General features: G+C 36.9%; 1 protein-coding gene across 2 annotated transcripts; it reads left to right on the top strand.

Annotated features, from left to right (window-relative positions):
* Window positions 1-312: 312 nt before the first annotated feature.
* Window positions 313-9,405, top strand: dclre1b (DNA cross-link repair 1B). Of its 2 annotated transcripts, XM_067393782.1 has the most exons (5): window positions 313-517; window positions 768-1,003; window positions 1,989-2,154; window positions 4,317-4,499; window positions 7,867-9,405. In XM_067393782.1, exons 2-5 carry the CDS (start codon window positions 812-814, stop codon window positions 9,054-9,056), a joined length of 1,731 nt encoding a protein of 576 aa, XP_067249883.1. In that variant the 5' UTR covers window positions 313-517; window positions 768-811; the 3' UTR covers window positions 9,057-9,405. The 2 variants fall into 2 exon arrangements, with proteins under 2 accessions (XP_067249883.1, XP_067249882.1); XM_067393781.1 differs by having other exon boundaries at window positions 313-1,003.
* The last annotated feature ends 8,900 nt before the right edge of the window (window positions 9,406-18,305 follow it).

Genomic DNA, 18,305 nt, shown 5'->3' with positions numbered 1-18,305 from the left:
TCTGGTCTGAGCTCAAGGCAGAAAAAGACCCGAAATCATAACATTACTGTGTATATTTCCTGAAAACTATATATATTTAATTATTTACTGTTTTTGTTATTTTTTTTACTATTATTATTATTATTATTATTTTTTGCTTGCTTGTTTTTATATCTATTTGTCTGTTTTGTTTCAAATCTAAAATTTGTGTATTCCCTGTATGTGTTGTCTAATAAAAAAATAAAAATAAAAATAAAGACCCGAAATCTGCACATTACGGAAGTCAGTGACGTCACATGAGCTCGTGAGCGACACGGAGGCGTGGACAATAAACGTATTTTTTGGCGGACAACCCATCTGCAAATGCCACAGAGTGCTTAAAGCGCGCTGAAATCTTTTGAATTGGTAAACACATCGCGACCCTCGAAAGTCCAATGCGAGGTTTAGCATGGCGCTCATCTGCACAAACAGACAACAGACAATATCATCACCTGCCCGGCTAACCGGCCTACTAAAACACACGGATGAACACTGACTGGCAAGCATGCAGTTACATTTACTGTTTTTTTTCTCTGAATTTGTGCCAGCATAAAAGCAAAGCGAAACTTAAATGCGATGCCGCTATTTCTTTACAGCTAACGCTGCTTGTTACACTGTTACGTTGCATTTGCCAATGCATATTGAATATTGTGTTTGTTTACTGCTAGAGAAGTGACGCTTTTTAAACGCCAACAAAATCAGTGCAACTGAATACAGCTTTTGTCAACAACAAAAAAAATCCCTTTTAGGAATAAGCTGTAGGTACCGCCTGAGCACCTCACAGAAGCACAAAATGAACGGAAAAGTCCTACCGGACACTCCCATAGCCGTAGACTGTTGGCAGCTCCGTAAGTGCCATCACGTCCGTCTGTTCTTTCTGTCTCACATGCACGCGGATCACACCTCTGGCCTCTCATCCACCTGGAGTCATAGGCCCATCTACTGCTCTCCTCTCACTGCCAAACTGCTCCAGCTCAAACTGAAGGTGAGATCATGACTGGGGTCTGCACAAGTCTTCTGAGGAAAATGTAAAAGAATTGTTATATATTATCATTATTTATCTGTGCTATTTTAGTACCATTTTATATATATATATATATATATATATTAGTATTTATATAGTATTTTATATACTTTTTATATACTATATATATATATATATATATATATATATATATATATATATATATATAGTATTATTATATTATATATATAGTATTTATTGATATTCTGTATTATTTTTTTTATTTTTATATGAGTTTTTATTTCAAGTTTTTAATGTGCTTTTGTTACACTTTCTTTTATAGTTTTAATTTATTTCATTCAGTTTTAGTAATTGTAGCACTGCAACTTATTGCAGTTATTACATTTCTTCATTACGTTTCATTTATTCCAGTTTTTCATTGAATTTTCTATTTTATGTCAGCTTTATTTCAGTTATTGAAAGCAATTTTTAATAGTTTTAGTTAACAATAACAACAACAGTTATATATCAAAGTTATCTGTAAATATGGTGTGATATTTATGATGAAAACGTGCCATACAAAGAAATTTGAATTGAATTAAAAATGTTTCTCTTCAGGTTTAAACAGAACATTAATAGTAAAGTCAATAATTTTAAGCATGTGCTTAGCTTTAGTACAGTAACCACCATATAAAAGCCTGTTTTATTTAATTTTTACAAACAACATGTTTTCAATAATATCAAGCTTTTTCTCACTCAGTATAACTTGATCATTATACATGAATATATCTAACTGTTTTTATATTTTAGGAAGGGGTCCCTTTGCAAAGGGAACAGTATATTTAGGGGTCCTTTGCATAAAAGTTTGAAAACCTCAGAGGTCTAGAAAACAAAATGGATATAAACCAATATTGAAAAGACCTAATTATCCATGTACACTTTTGTCAGCTAAACGGCTGAAACTGGCAGGAATTAAAAAATTGTGTCTTCTTGTTGTGATCTACAGGTCAAAGAGAAGTGGATCCGTCCCTTGGAGATTGGGGAAGCTCACATGCTGATGCTAGATGATCTTGGAAAAGAGCGGCTGACCGTTACTCTAATAGATGCCAATCACTGTCCTGGGGCAGTTATGTTTCTCTTCGAGGGATACTTTGGCACCAGACTCTACACTGGTGAGTGTGGGATGAGAAAATAAATATTATAAAAATGCGCAATATTAGTTTTTAACTAATAGTTTTTCTTAAAGGGTTAGTTCACCCAAAAATGAAAATAATGTCATTTATTACTCACCCTCATGCCGTTCCACACCCGTAAGACCTTCGTTAATCTTCGGAACACAAATTAAGATATTTTAGTTGAAATCCGATGGCTCCGTGTGGCACTTCCTCTCTCAAGATCCATAAAGGTACTAAAAACATATTTAAATCGGTTCATGTGAGTACACTGGTTCAATATTAATATTATAAAGTGACGAGAATATTTTTGGTGCACCAAAAAAAACCCCAAAATAACGACTTATTTAGTGATGGACGATTTCAAAACACTGCTTCAGGAAGCATCGGAGCACAAATGAATCAGTGTATCAAATCTGCTGTTTGGAGCGCCAAAGTCACGTGATTTCAGCTGTTGGCAGTTCATGATCCAAAACACTGATTCATTTATGCTCCAATGCTTCATGAAGCAGTGTTTTGAAATCGTCCATCACTAAATAAGTTGTTATTTTGTTTTTTTTGGCTCACCAAAAATATTCTCGTCCGTTTATAATATTAATATTGAACCACTGTACTCACATGAACCGATTTAACACTAGAAGTCCCAGAGATTTGTAACCCTCCTTTAGCCAAGTGGATGCTAACTGGCTAGTCTTTTGGCTATCATTAGCATCAATTCATGTGTAAATATGGTCATTACCTGAGCAATCTGCAGGGGGGTTGAGGGTGTGTGTGTGAATGGTTGCTGGTGGCTTGTTTGTATGTGTGGGGGAGGGAGGGCTGCTAAAAGCAGAGAACTTGATTGACCATGGGCCGGTTTCAGAAAGGAGGTTAAGTGAAAACTCTGAGTATGTTAACCCTGAAATGAGGGAGTGCAAGTGATGTTTAAAAAGTTAACTCACTCATTCACACTGCAAAAATGCTTTTCATACTAAGTATTTTTTTATCCTATTTCAAGTAAATTTAAAAAAAAATCTTAAATCAAGATGGATTTTCTATATGAGAAAATTACATATGATATTTAGTCTTGTTTCCTGGGGGGGATCTAAATTAAGTGCATTTTACTTAAGTAAAATGATCAATATCTGCCAGTGTGGTAATAAAAATAATCTTAATGCAAACGGAAAGTGTTGGAGTGTCTACCCAGGTGAAAAAAAAGTGCAGTAAAATACACTTTATTTTAGTACACTTTTACACTTCCATAATGTTCAGTGCTCTATTTCCGTGCACTTATTTTGTACTTAATATACTAAAAGTTCTTCTTTAGTACTTCTTAAGATAATCTTAAGAACATCTAAGTGTACTCAACTGTGCTATTTTGAGACACCATGAATTTGAACTAAAATGTGCTTTTAACATACTATCTCTGTATAGAAAAATGTATTTAGTTACCACTTATAGTACACTTGAACCCATCTTTCAAACACTTTTAAAAATGGACTTATGATGTATTTCAAATATAAGATTAATATATAATGAATATATACAAAATGTATTTATAATATATTACCAGGCAGTGCCAGGATTGTGAGTGATTGCTGGAATGTACTCACTCACTTTTTAATATTATTTGTAAATATGTGTACAAATGGTTGGTTTCTTTATTTTATTTTGTACTATTTTTATCAATAGATCTCAGCAACAAAGGAAAAAAAAAAACATGGGTGTTGATTTCTCCCTAAGATGGCAAAGTGAAACACAAGTTTCCTTGAAGTGGCTCAGCATGGCCCCACATTGTTTACATAACAAAAGCAACTGTTCACAGCTGATTAAGGATATTAGCCTAAAGCCTTCCAGCCCATCGGCTGTCCTGCGGGTTTTATAGGTAGAAAAGCCAAATGGCTGCTCTCTGGGACTTCTAGTGTTAAATATGTTTTTAGTACATTTATGGATCTTAAGAGAGGAAATGTCATTGCTCCCTATGGTGGCCTCACGGAGCTGTCGGATTTCAACTAAAATATCTTAATTTCTGTTCCGAAGATTAACGAAGGTCTTACGGGTGTGGAACGGCTTGAGGTTGAGTAATAAATGACAGAATTTTCATTTTTGTGTGAACTAACCCTTTAAGAAAGTCACATAATGAAATTACATTTTAATGATACAGTTATTGTGTTTTATCTCAGGTGACTTCCGTTATACCCCATCCATGCTCCGTGAGCAGTGTCTGAGGAACAACACTACCATTGATGTGCTGTATCTGGACAACACAAACTGTGACCCCACTCGAGCTGTACCTTCTCGTCAGCGAGCCACTCAGCAAATTAAAGAAATCATTAGGGCTCATTCTGGATACGCTGTCGTTATTGGTAAGACTCTATTCCAATTTCATGTGTTTCAGTTCAGACTACAAAAACAAAACACATTTTAGTCTGATAGTTAATAAAGGTCAACTGTAATGATAATAGGGATGTCACGGTGCAAACCTGGAAGGTACTTGAAAACAAATATTGGTCCTTGAAAGTGCTTGAATTAAATTTGAAATACATTTTCTCCCTTATTCATAGTATATTTGTTTTTGGAATATTATTTTACAATCAGTTACTGAGTGTTTTCCATTGCGGTACTTCTTCTTGCTTGTTATTATATGGAGTTTGGACATTTGAGCTGTGACACTTGCTGTGTCCGAAATGAACATTCTTATTGGGGTGTGTGATTTTGATTGTGGATTATTAAAAGGTCTCCACGATCTGCTTTTGAAGAAATATTATTGTATTGTGCTATATCGCTTTCTGTCAGTTGCAGTCCTGGGGCCTCTGTCTCAACATACTGTGTAGTACAAAGCGACATACATTCACATCACGTTAACACAGCGGTAGAGTTATACTCACGGAACACTGCAGTTATTCTTGATCGCAAAAGTTTATTATTTGCATGAGTTTTATAGCCTTGCCAGTTAAACATTTTATCTGCATGATGGTCTGACACATACTTTTCTGAGTGGATACACCCGGCGCACACACACTCTAAAAGCCTGTCAAACACTGCATTTGCTGGACAAAGTTATAATTCTCATTTTATAACTTCATTCTTTATAAATCTCTCCAACAGTGTAGCATTAGCCGTTAGCCATGGAGCACAGCCTCAAACTCATTCAGAATCAATGTAAACATCAAAATAAACACTGTACTTACGCGATTAGACATGCTGCATGACAAACACTTTGTAAAGATCCATTTTGAGGGTTATATTAGCTGTGAAAATTTTTTATGTTGTTTAAGGCAAGCGTGAGCTCTTGGGGCGTGGAGCACCAGATTTAAAGGGCCACACACCCTGAATCGGCTCATTTCTAATTATGCCCCAAAATAGGCAGTTAAAAAAATGAATAAAAAAAAAATCTATGGGGTATTTGAAACTTCACAGACACATTCAGGGGACTCCTTAGACTTATATTACATCTTTTAAAAAAAGTTCTAGGGCACCTTTATTATGCATATTATGTAGATTTAGTTTCCACCAAGGGGGTGTTTTTCTGCACTGTACCCTAAATTCACAACTGCAAGTTAAAAAGTGAGAACTGCATGATTATAAAGCCACAATTGTGTCTTAGAAGCACATTCTTAGAATTGCAAACTTATATCTATATTATATTGTATATATTCTGACTTTATAAGTCACAATTACAATCCATATAATTCTTATAACCCATATAATTTTTTCACTCAATTGCAAAATTTATTTTTACAAAATTTTCTCTATATTATAATGTTTTTACTAAAGTAATGATTCATAAAAAATGAAAACCAAAACTAGTGTGGAAAGGTTGTTAATATTAGAGATAAGGAAGCTGCAAACGGTTTTAATATATTTCCAAAATTAATACAAATGTTTCTGTACCTCTTCTGGGTTAAAATGGATACAAATTAAATGGGAGTGTTAAAATGTTAAAGGTGCCCTAGATTCAAAAATTGAATTTATCTTGGCATAGTTAAATAACAAGAGTTCAGTACATGGAAAAGACATACACTGAGTCTCAAAGTCCATTGTTTCCTCCTTCTTATATAAATCTCATTTTTTTAAACGACCTCCAAAGAACAGGCGAATCTCAACAGAACACAGACTGTTACGTAACAGTCGGGGTGTACGCCCCAATATTTGCATATGCCAGCCCATGATGTTCCCAACATTATGAAAGGCATTAGACAAGGGTAGCCAGTTAACGTCTGGAGCAGCACACAGCCGAATCATCAGACTAGGTAAGCAAGAACAACAGTGAAAAATGGCAGATTGAGCAATAATAACTGACATGATCCATGATAGCATGATATTTTTACTGATATTTGTTGCTAATGTACTGTTAAATGTGGTTATTGTTACCATCGGTTATAACTGTATTCACGGAGACAAGAGCCGTCGCTATTTTCATTTTTAAACACTTGCAGTCTGTATAATTCATAAACACAACTTCATTCTTTATAAATCTCTCCAACAGTGTAGCATTAGCCGTTAGCCACGGAGGACAGCCTCAAATTCACTCAGAATAAAACTTTAACGTCCAAATAAATACTTTACTCACATAATTCGAAGCAGGCATGCAGCATGCATGACGAACATCTTGTAAAGATCCATTTGAGGGTTATATTAGCTGTGTGAACTTTGTAAATGCCCTGTAATATAGTCGAGAGCTCATGTGGCAGGGAGTTTGCGATTTAAGGGGGCGGCGCCGAGTGTAAATCAGTGCATTATTAATGATGCCCCAAAATAGGCAAAAAAATTAGGTAAAAAAAAAATAATAAAAAAAAATCTATGGGTATTTTGAGCTGAAACTTCACAGACACATTCAGGAGACACCTTAGATTTATATTACATCTTGTGAAAAAGCATTCTTGGGCACCTTTAAGTACTGTAGAGGTCTTTCATGACGCTTCATATGCTGGGATGTGAATTTGATAGGTGCTTGATATAAAATAAATGGTGCTTTAAAAAGTCCTTGAATCTGGTGTTCATAAAAGAGTGAGAACCCTGTCTAATTCTGTGAGAATAGAGAAGTCCACAGCTACACAAAACAGATTCAAAGAAATTATAACTATAACGACACAGAGGAACGATATTGTTGGGGGGAAAAATTCCAGATGAGCAATAAAAACATTGAGAATCAGAATCCACATAACTTTAAAGTGCTTGAGCATTTAAAGACACAGACAACAAAAAGCCTCAATATTTTTAGGTGACTCTCTCTCTCCCATTGTACATACTTCTATATTGCATTAAAATCAAATGTGACATCACAAAATGTTATATTATCACAAAAGATTTCAAAAGATCTCAAATAAATAAACTTTCTAATTAATAAAAAAAACTATATTCTTCAAAGAATCCTGGATAAAAAAAAAAAAAGTTATCACGATTTCCCCCCCAAAAAATAATAAATGACTGTTTACAACATTGATAATAAGAAGAATTGTTTCTTGGGCACCAAATATATTAGAATGATTTCTGAAGGATCATATGACACTGAAAACTGTGTATTGGCTGCTGAAAATTCCGCTTTACCATCACAGCGATAAATTACTTTGATTACTTTACTTAGTGAGCATATTCATGCATTGACTAATTATTGTTATGTAGTTGTATTGACAGAAAACATACTGTGAAAGTGACTAAATTCATCTCACACTTTTGAGTTTGTTTGATATTATCGCAATAATTAAAAATGAGTCTTATATCTATTATTAGGTCTTTACTCTCTGGGTAAAGAGTCTCTGCTGGTGGAGCTGGCTATGGAGTTTAAAACATGGGTGGAGGTGGATAGGGAGCGTCTGGAAACCTTGCGAGTCCTGGAGCTCCCTGATGTTTTCACCACTGACTCTGGTGCGGGCCGTATTCGTGTGGTCTCTCAGTCTGTGATCAACGCCTCTAACTTGCAGGCGTGGAATAAAGTGCAGCCTACCATCGCTATATTGCCCACCAGCCGCCCTATGGTCTCCTGCCACCGTAATGTCTATGTGGTGCCATACTCGGATCATTCCTCCTACCAGGAGCTAGAGGACTTTGTGTCTGCCCTGCATCCTGTCTCACTAGTGCCTATTGTGGGCAACTGCCTGCCTTATTTTTCTTCCCTTCTGAGCCCCCGCAAGAAGTCTAAAGAGGTGGTGATTCCAGAGTCGGTCAAGCACTACATGATGACCAATTCTAATATTCAGGCCTCCACAAACGGCATAACAGGCGTGCTTCAAAGAACCTCATGTTCAGAGTCTCGAGGGGTGGTGTTTGACTCTCCAGAGCCAAAAATAACCCGACTTAATCACAACGACAGGGATTCGGATGATGCAGAGGGAGATCGTGATACTATGGACGGGAATTCTGAGATGGATCAAGATTCTGACTGCGTTCTTCTAGACATGAGCACCAACTCTTACCACGGCCCATGCGGCAAGCGTTTGAAACTCGTCCGAGTTGCTTCGGAAGATGTTGTCACCATTGGCAGCAGCCTTCCTCCTGATGACAATGAATCCATTAGTACACTTAAAGGTGTAGGATCACCTGATCGCAGCTCCATGTACGAATGTGAGCATGAAAGTCCAACAAAATCATCCAAGGAGAAGAGTCCTCAAATGGGCAGCACCAACTCTAGAGTGATGTGCTCTTCAATGGACAGCATCAGTATCCATGATCAGACCTGTGTTACCACTCCGGCTGCGCTCACACCCCCTGAAACAAGATCAGTGACCTCTGCCTTGACCCTCGTATTAGAGCGCGAACAGTGGCTCCTTCAGAACTTCACCATACCTGCTGAAGAATGCAAGAGTGACCAGGTGTTGTGTGGACTTCATGAAAAGTATCGCATTAACCAAGTTGATCTTCCTAAACCACCAGGTGATCCTCTTGAAGCGGCTATAAAGAGATTTAAATCAGTTTGTGATTAAGATCACATTTATGTTTATGTAAATGTTTAATTATTTTGTATCATTGCTGTGCCAATAACTAATTCTTGTATACATGTATGAATTTGATGGTATTATTTTCACCACAGGAACACTGAGGTTCTAATGTTTGAAATACGTCATCATACCTTTGTGTTCAAATGTAGCATTACAAAGCACCTTATTGTGTTGTTTTTATATGAAGAAAAAAAAATAATGTTCTTATTAAAAGTGTTCCTTGTCAAAATTGGCTTGATTACAGATCATCTCTTTTGTTTATGATAAATCTCTTACTTAAAGCATATGATTTTAGACCTTTTCAACTATAAACATTTCAGTTTCTTGTGTAGAATATTGAAGAAGCATCCAAATTTCACTTTTATTTAACGTGAGAGATGTTCGGCAGCCTCAAACAGATTGGTACGTGATAGAAAATGTGCATGTTGTGACGTGTGTGACAAATCAAGGATTTGAAGATTATTAATTCTCGGTGGTATGTTTTAATTAGCATAAACTTCTTTGGCATAAAGAGAATACTTTGAATCATAAAGGAAAGCACCTGTGACTGTATTAGCTGCTCAAAGCACTAAATATTAATTGGGAAAATGCCCTTGAGTAATACTTTGATTAATCTTTCACTTAATTTCTTACTGAATGTTTTCTTGCGGGCTGTGGTTCTCAAAGTGTGGGGGAGACAGTGAAGCTTGTGTGCAGTGTATTCTCTTTTTTTATGTGCTTTTGGGCATGCTGAATTCTCTGAAAGCAAACAAAGATGTCCCTGCATTTCATTAATGTGGCAGGATAGATAAAGGGTTAATTCACCCAAAAATTAAAATAATGTCATTTATTACTCACCCTCATGCCGTTCCACCTCCGCAAGTCCTTCGTTAATCTTCAGAACGCTATTTAAGATATTTTTGTTGAAATCCGATGGCTCAGTAAGTCATCCATAGCCAGCAATGACATTTCCTCTCTCATGATCCATTAATGTACTATTTAAATCAGTTCATGTGAGTACAGTGGTTCAATATTAATATTATAAAGCAACGAGAATATTTCTGGTGCGCCAAAAAAACAAAACAAAATAACGACTTATATAGTGATGGCCGATTTCAAAACACTGCTTCAGGAAGCTTTGGAGCACAAATGAATCAGCATATCGAGTCATGATTCGGATCGCGTGTCAGACTGCTGAAATCACGTGACTTTGGTGCTCCGAACCGCTGATTCATAACGCTCCGAAGCTTCCTGAAGCAGTGTTTTGAAATCGGTCATCACTAAATAAGTCATTATTTTGTTTTTCTGCGCACCAAAAATATTCTCGTTGCTTTATAATATTAATATTGAACCACTGTACTCACATGAACCGATTTAAATATGTTTTTAGTACCTTTATGGACCTTGAAAAAGGAAATGTCATTGCTGGCTATGCAGGCCTCAAGGAGCCATCGGATTTCAACAAAAATATCTTAATTTGCGTTCCAAAGATTAACGAAGGTCTTACGGGTGTGGAATGACATGAGGGCGAGTAATAAATGACAGAATTTTCATTTTTGGGTGAACTTGCCCTTTAAATTTCAGTGTTCCTAATACAATGTTCCTCAATTGACATGAATAGTGCATATACTACTTTTATGTTATGTGTTCAAAGGGGAAAAGAGTCACATGGAATGAAATAAAGGTGAGTAAATGATTGGAAGATGTTTTGTTTTCAAGTGACCTATCACTTTTTCTTGACCAAAAAAGGGAGAAGCATTGCTTTAGGCTGTGTGAATTGAATAGGCTCTTGGTTTAACCAGAAGGTGGCAGAGTAGTTCAATGTTCTAAAACTCAGCTACATATATGGTAACATGCAATAAATGCAAGAAAACATTCTAAATTAATCTTATTGATTTTACAATTGCCAATAAAAGTTTGAGGAATGCTTTTTTTATGAAAGTACTGATTATGTGCACCGCTGCAAAATTCTATTAATTTTTAGACATTAATTTTAAAATTTAATCATAAAATAGGCTACTATTCCGTTTAAACTGAAATAAGCCTTTGCAGTAATTTAACCTCCCAAGGCCTTGTTGTAGAGGGAACATTTACACCACTGAGAGTCTGATTAGATTAGCAGACATTAGAGAAGCAGCGCTTCTTCTCAATCTTCTCATATGCTCTTGCCTCACAGATGGGTATGAGTCTAAAAAAAACAGTTACACACCACGAAAATCCACTGATGCCTGTGGAAAGAGATGCATTACAATTTAACTTTCAACTCTGACAGATTCATAGCAGTTTTATCAGATATTTCTGTTTCCTCTGATAACTGTATATGTTCGAATAATGGGCACCATCAAAAGTTACTAAAAACAATTCCTCTATGAACAGATTATCCGCAAGGATTTGTCCTTGTCACTGATACCAATGCCTCATATTCAGAAAGATATGAATAAAATAAGAGAGGATCAATGTCTAATATATTTCTCTCGTACCAGGGAAGTCAGAGGTTTGTGATTTAGTATTCACCAGCTTGAGATCAAGCCTGTAATACATATTTAGGTAGCCCAAACACTTCTATTTACCATTGTATCCACATACTGAAGGATTGTGTGTAAGTGAATGGGCTTGCATGCTGCTCAGCTAGGAAATATACAACTAAAGCCAGGCTGTCCTAGCAGTGATGTTTAATTCACCTCCGGTTTCTGCACACGCTCACCCTGCTCATAAAGGATGAATGGTTTGATGTATCAGGGGGGCTCTTTGCATTCCAGATGAGGCTAAATCCACATTAAAACGCTCTCCAGACTGGGCTGATCCAGCACAGGCATCCTTACATCAGCTAACATCCTGGAATGACGGCCATCCGCTGGCTCAACTGCCACAGGGAAACAGACTCACCACAGCCAGTGAGAGAGTTATCGGCCTAAATGTGTAATTCATTTGGCCCCTCTGAGTTATCACTGAATGATTAAAGATGATTATTAGACTGGATAGTACAGTAATACCATTATCAACATCAAATCATGTTATTTTGTGCTTCAAGTAAAATATTTTGTACAGACATGATCGGTTCACTGCTTTGTTGCTTTACACAATGTGAAGTTATTATGTGTAAACAACCCTGCGTGACCATAGGGATTATCATATTACTAGTAAATTAATGTTATTTTGAATCAAGGATCACAAAAAAGTGCGGAGTTAAGAAATGATTATATTAACCCATATAGGCCTATTAGGCTTATATTACATTGTGTGCCATGTTGGCAAACAGAAATCTGCTTTTTTAGAAAGTAACTTCTGTGTGTGAGCTCTGCTTCATACATCACTACACTATTGACAGTAGACAATGGACCTTTTTGCTGGCAAAATGTTGCCTAAATTTTGAAAACGCTGTTTTCTCAGCCGCCTGACCCCGAGTCTATCAACCTTGGCGAAGAAAACCTGACTTCTCTGTCTATAGGAGAAGCAGAAGACAAATAGAAATAAACGACGCATTTGCTCATGATCTACAGAAGGGCAGCGGGACAGATCTAATAGCTTCCTTGCACACCCCATTAGTCCTTGCTGAACACTGCCATTTAGGAGAGTCAGACAGGGCAAGGCATTTACACCAAGTGCCTTGAAGGGGGGAAAAATCTTGTTAAAATGTCACTGACCCCACCCGTCCTTTCTCATTAAATAAAGAATATTTCAAGTTCATTTTATTAAGTATATTTAAGTTCAAATATATTTTTAAGTATGTAGTAAGTATATAATAATATCAATGTACTAGTAATAAGTGTACTATATTCTAATACTACTTGGGACATTTTAGTGTATAAAATTATACTTTTAAAGTTGATAAAGAGGATCTTTTCGTCGACTGAGAAACCAAAGACTGTTACTGAGTTTTTGAAATGAGAGCATGCGTAAGAACAACCCCCCTCCTTTCGAGGGAACGCCTCCGAAAACTCGTGCACGAGTGCTGGAACACGAGTGTTTACCACCGGCATTTGCTGTGTCGTGTTAGTGGATTCATTATGTCGGACTCACCGCAGGTAACTCATAATCTGCAGTTGTTACTCCTGTCTTCTGACAAAAACATTGCATGCGGCACCTGTGGAGTGTGGAAAGTTACTGAAGCGCGCAGCCGCGCTCGTCTCTCACAAGGAACGTCACGGCAGTGATTGACAAGCCAGAGGGCCAATCGTTTACGCGATGATTGGCTGATGTTTTTAAGGCCCTACCTCGTGCACAGATGATGTATATTAATATTATTCCTTTCAGTGCACCTAATAAATAGTCTTTTATCAGTTAGTAAAGACAGTTTCAAGTAATATTGCAAAAATGTATAAAACAAAACATCCTCTTTAGCACCTTTAAGTATAGCAGTGTAACAGTAGTAAACTCTGAGTATACTCAACTAGATTTCTTTAAAAATCAATATTGTTAAACAATGTAAGTTTATGAGGCAGTATGTAAAACTATGTGAGAAAAGTATTTAATAGGCTTCTCAATCAAAAGAGTAAACAACTACAAACCATACTTAGAATAAGTAGCCTATCTCAATCAAAACATTGAAGTATCGACTTTTTTGTCAGTATGTCAAGTATACTTAAGGTTCATTTTAAGAATATTTCTCAGAAGTATAATGTACATTTCTGAGAAGCATACTTTCTTGTTCTTAGTGTAAAAGAAGTATACTAATGGCACACATGAATAAACTTATTTTTTCAAAGGGGTGAGAGGAAAGTGATTAGATTACATGGTACCACTTTAGAATACTATTCCGTCATGAATGAATAACTACACAGAAACAAATGAGTAACGCACTATTAACATTCTAGTAACTACTATTAACTAACAACACACTCTGATTAATAAATTAGTAAGTAATTGAATTAGGTAGTCAATTGAATTAGGTAGTTCAATATTAACTAATCAATAACTATTTTTTTCATACCTCCCAGAGGACTACTAAGAACTACTATATACTATATAATTATGCAGAACTTTAAGGCTTAATATAATTTAAACGGATAAGTTATAAAAAAATTCACCCCCCTCAGAGTTGTCATGAAGGGCAAAAATAGCAGTATAAACCAAAACCACAATTTGAACCAACTTGAAAACATGTTTTTTTCTGCTATAAACTTGGCCAATTTAACATGGGACTCTATGAGATTCTGCTCTCTTTTGGAGCCTGTCCCTAGCGGCCAATCGATGAATCGTAGTTTAAGTTACTTCCGTATTGGCTTCACGAGAGAAAGGGGGAGGTTGCCGCTTGGTCCAGACCGAACTTCCCGTCATAAAAAATGTTGTGGGCGGGGTTCGGGCTGGCACCCAGGCTAGAAGTTCATGGTAACCCACTAGTAATGACCCAAGTATTACCAAATCCTTCAGAAAGAATGACCAATTATTTGGATAAGTATTCTAAAGTGGTCGAAGCTGGTTCATTCAGGAATTAAATGCCACTATACTGTAAGTTTATTGGAGGTGCAGAAATGTTGATTCTGAACTATTTGGCAGAGCAAAAATTGCAGAAGAAAAAAAAAACATTGTACTTATTTATAGAGTGGATTTAGAGTTGGTTTCTTTAGCAGTGGAGTTATCCGAGCCTGCTTAAATGCTGTGGGAAAGATACAGAGGTGCTGATGATGTGAGTGCAGGTTTGTTGATAACAAACAATAGAATATATTGTTTTATTATATTTTCTTTCTCTTTGTATTTTTTATCCATATGGTACAAGACTATCCTATTTAAATCAATGTAATAAACTAGTTAGGTCAAAAGTAATCTAAAAGTAGTCAGAATTATTACCTTAAATGTGTAATGTAATGTATTACATTAACTACAATTTTTAATGTAATTTGGAATCAGCAACCAACTACAATTTGTAAGTAGAATCTATCCGGCACTGCTTATTGAACTGTTGCATAAAATTAGTCACACTAATAATCACATTTGTGATTTGCTGTGTATCTCTGAGAAAAATACAGTGGTGTTTTGCTCTTAAATGAAACATTTCAAACTAATTTGTTGCCTGAACAATTCAATTATATTCGGAACAACAGCCCTCGTGTGACTTTACAATTAAAATGATAAAAAAAATACTTTTTTGTGTGTTTAAAGTCATCATGGAAAAACGTTGAAAAGCCTAGAAGCTATATTTAAGTTTGTGATATAGCAGATTAAGGGCTAAATGTAGCATGAAATGTATTTGATTTTGATACTCTTCTGAAGACTTTCCTTCTCAGTTTGATCTCAGATCGCATAATTACTTATGGTCTCTGATCAGCATCTGCAGTGCAGGATACAGCACCATCACCCCAAGCTTAATGCAGTTCTTCTCTTTCTAAGCTTGGTATTGTCAGAATCAGAGCCTCATGTGATTTGAGTCTGCTTCCTGAAGTAGGCCATCCAGTGACTTACTGGGAAGATTGAGCCAAGTTCTGGTGGTGCTGCTGGAGGTTTAAATTAGGCATGGAGTATTTCATCAGCCCCTGTCGCTACTGAAAAAGTCTTTGATGTGCCCCAGTCAGGGTGTCCCTCACTTTACAACAAGAGCCAAGACAGCTTAATGAGAAAGAAAAAGAGGGAGAGTTTGTAGAGTAGAAATCTGGTCCCACTTTAGATGTCTTTATATTAGATGTCTTTATGTACTAATATTTAAATTAATCATTTGATACAATTATTCTGTACATGTTTTTACATTGCACTTATATTTTAAAAATAATTACAGCTGTAATTATTTTCTGTAATTACATCTAAATTACACTGTTGTGCCTTCCATTACACCTTAACCTACCTAAACCACTAAACCTGTCCCTAACCTTACCCCTGTCCCTAACCTACCTTATCCCACCTCAAAGTGACAACATTTTTTGATGTAAGTACATAGTATTAAAAGACACTTAATATAATGTATGACATAAAGTCGTTATTGAAAATGTCATTAAATGCCAAAGCAGAGAATTTATTCAAGTATTAATTAGAAGAGACGCACTACCTAACTTCTACTGTTTTACTGTTTACATATATGCTTACATATTGCACCAGTGTTGTTATTTGTGATATTTCTATTGTCAGACTGGAAATCAAGCACACTTCAAGAATTAAAACCATTTGTCATCTCCTTCAAGTTTCTGGAGGCATTCTGGTATTCCAAGCTGTTCACTTCATCTGCATCCAGTATGATGTGATAGCAGGTGGCCAGTGCACTAGAAAGTTTCTAAGCTCTCTGGAAAAACTCTCATCATACAGCCTTGACTCATAGTTTTCCAGTATTAAATTTCTATAATAAAAAATCAATTCAATGTAGGTAAAAATACCCCACAATAATTAAGATTAGGGAGGTATTAAAGGGTTAATTCACCTCAAAATAAAAATTCATCATTAATTGAGTCATTAATTACTCGCCCTCATGTCGTTCCACACCCATAAGATTTTCATTCATCTTCGGAACACAAATGAAGATCTTGTTGATGAAATGGGAGAGATTTCTAGGCTTAAATTAAATTTGTTCATCATAAAAAGTGATCGAGTCTCTTCAGATATGGATTAAACCGCTCTATTCATATGGATTAGTTTTCCAATCTCTTTATGAACTTTTTGAAGCGTTAGAGTTCTAGTTGCAAAGGCAGTTTATGGAGGGACAGAAATCTCTCAGATTTCATCTCCATTTGTGTTCTGAAGATGAACGAAAGTCTTAGGGGTCGGGAATGACATGAGGGTGATTAATGTAATTAATGACAGAATTTTAATTTGGGGGTGAACTAACCCTTTAAGGAGTAATGAGAGCACAGACGAAGGAATTATTTTTTTTCAGCAGGCTGCAGTTGAGTGCTTAGCTGTTTCTTAAAAACTGTCAGGGATTTGGGGTTGGGAAGATCATTCCACCAGCAAGGAAGAGTGAACAAAAATGTTTTTGAGAGTGATTTTGTGCCTCTCTGTGATGGTACAACAAGCCTCTGCTCATTTACCGACCACAGGCTCCTGGAAGACATGTAGATTCGGAGGGAGGAGGGTGCAAAGCCTGTTGCCACCCTGTAGGCAAGCTCCAATGTCTTGAACTTGATACAAGCTGCAACCGACAATGCAGAGCAATAAACAGCAGTGTGAAATGGGCTCACTTTGGGTTCTTTGAAAACCACTGTAAACCCTAACGCTCAAATACTTAATTGGTTTGAGTAGGACAAACTTAAATTTAACAAATTAGTTCAGTTAAATTAACTGTTATGAGTATTTAGAACTTTCTTTTTCTTTTGAGTTCACAGCACTGACATATTTCAAGTAAACTGAACTGTTTTATTGTTTTGAGTTGTATGAACTCATTTCTTTTCATTTAGACTAACTTAAGTTTAACTGAAACTAGGCTGGTATTTCTATTTCCCAGCATGCTTTGCCCATGGCACTCGAAAGGGAGAGTAAATGCTAAAATTAAGTGTTATGCAAGATTAATGGTAAGGGAGATTTTGTCACAGACACGTCAGGTTCCACCTCACTCCCTTACCCGCGCACTCAATCACCGGAATTCTAATCACCGCCACCTGCAGCTCATCACCACAGTCATCAGCCTCACTATAAGAACCCCACACTCACACACACACATTGTCCGGTCTCGTTCGTGATACACCTCGTTGTTCACCTACCTCAAGGACTCTCAAAACGATACTTACCTGTCTACATCATCTCCTTCGTCTCCATTGTCTCCAGTACTCCTCGTGTCCCTACCTGCTTGTGTGTGTGAGTGTTCCAGTCACCCATCTCCAGCGTCTCCTTCCACCATCACCTGCAATACAAAGAATAAGGACAGTATTACCTCTCTTTCACCTCCAAGACCCTCATATTCACCAGTCACTTACCTGTTTGCTCTGCTGATTGTCTCAATAAACAACCCAACTGCTTTTATCTCTGCTTCCGGTGTCTCTGTTGTAACAGAAGACCGGACCATAACAGCCATACATCAGCATGAGCTACCCTGACCCATTTCAAGAGCTCGTGGACGCTTTGCGACGAGCACTCACCCCTCAACCACAGTCACCGTCGCCAGGACCCCTCACCGCTGCCACTTCCGCATCCACTGTCACCGCTGCTTCACCTGTTTACACCGCCAGTCCCATGGCCAAACCAGCGCCCTACTCAGGATCGGGGGAGGATTGCAGCGGATTCCTTCTTCAGTGCGAGTTGGTCCTGGAGATGCAGCCGCACCTCTATCCCACCGAAACGGCGAAGATAGCGTTCATAATCTCCCAACTGCAAGGTAAGGCCCTTCAATGGGCGGATTCC

This window comes from Chanodichthys erythropterus, chromosome 9 (assembly GCF_024489055.1).
Source record: "Chanodichthys erythropterus isolate Z2021 chromosome 9, ASM2448905v1, whole genome shotgun sequence".
In the NCBI taxonomy this organism is placed as follows: Eukaryota; Metazoa; Chordata; class Actinopteri; order Cypriniformes; family Xenocyprididae; genus Chanodichthys; species Chanodichthys erythropterus.
The sequence above is the reverse complement of the archived record's forward strand: the minus strand, read 5'-3'. Positions and strand labels throughout refer to the sequence as shown.

Bases quoted from the DNA above. Each gene is read 5' to 3' on its own strand.
- dclre1b (XM_067393782.1), top strand. From the start codon at position 812: ATGAACGGAAAAGTCCTACCGGACACTCCCATAGCCGTAGACTGTTGG. The intron at 1,004-1,988 runs GTGAGATCATGA...TGTGATCTACAG, and splicing joins TGCTCCAGCTCAAACTGAAG to GTCAAAGAGAAGTGGATCCG. The intron at 2,155-4,316 runs GTGAGTGTGGGA...GTTTTATCTCAG, and splicing joins TGGCACCAGACTCTACACTG to GTGACTTCCGTTATACCCCA.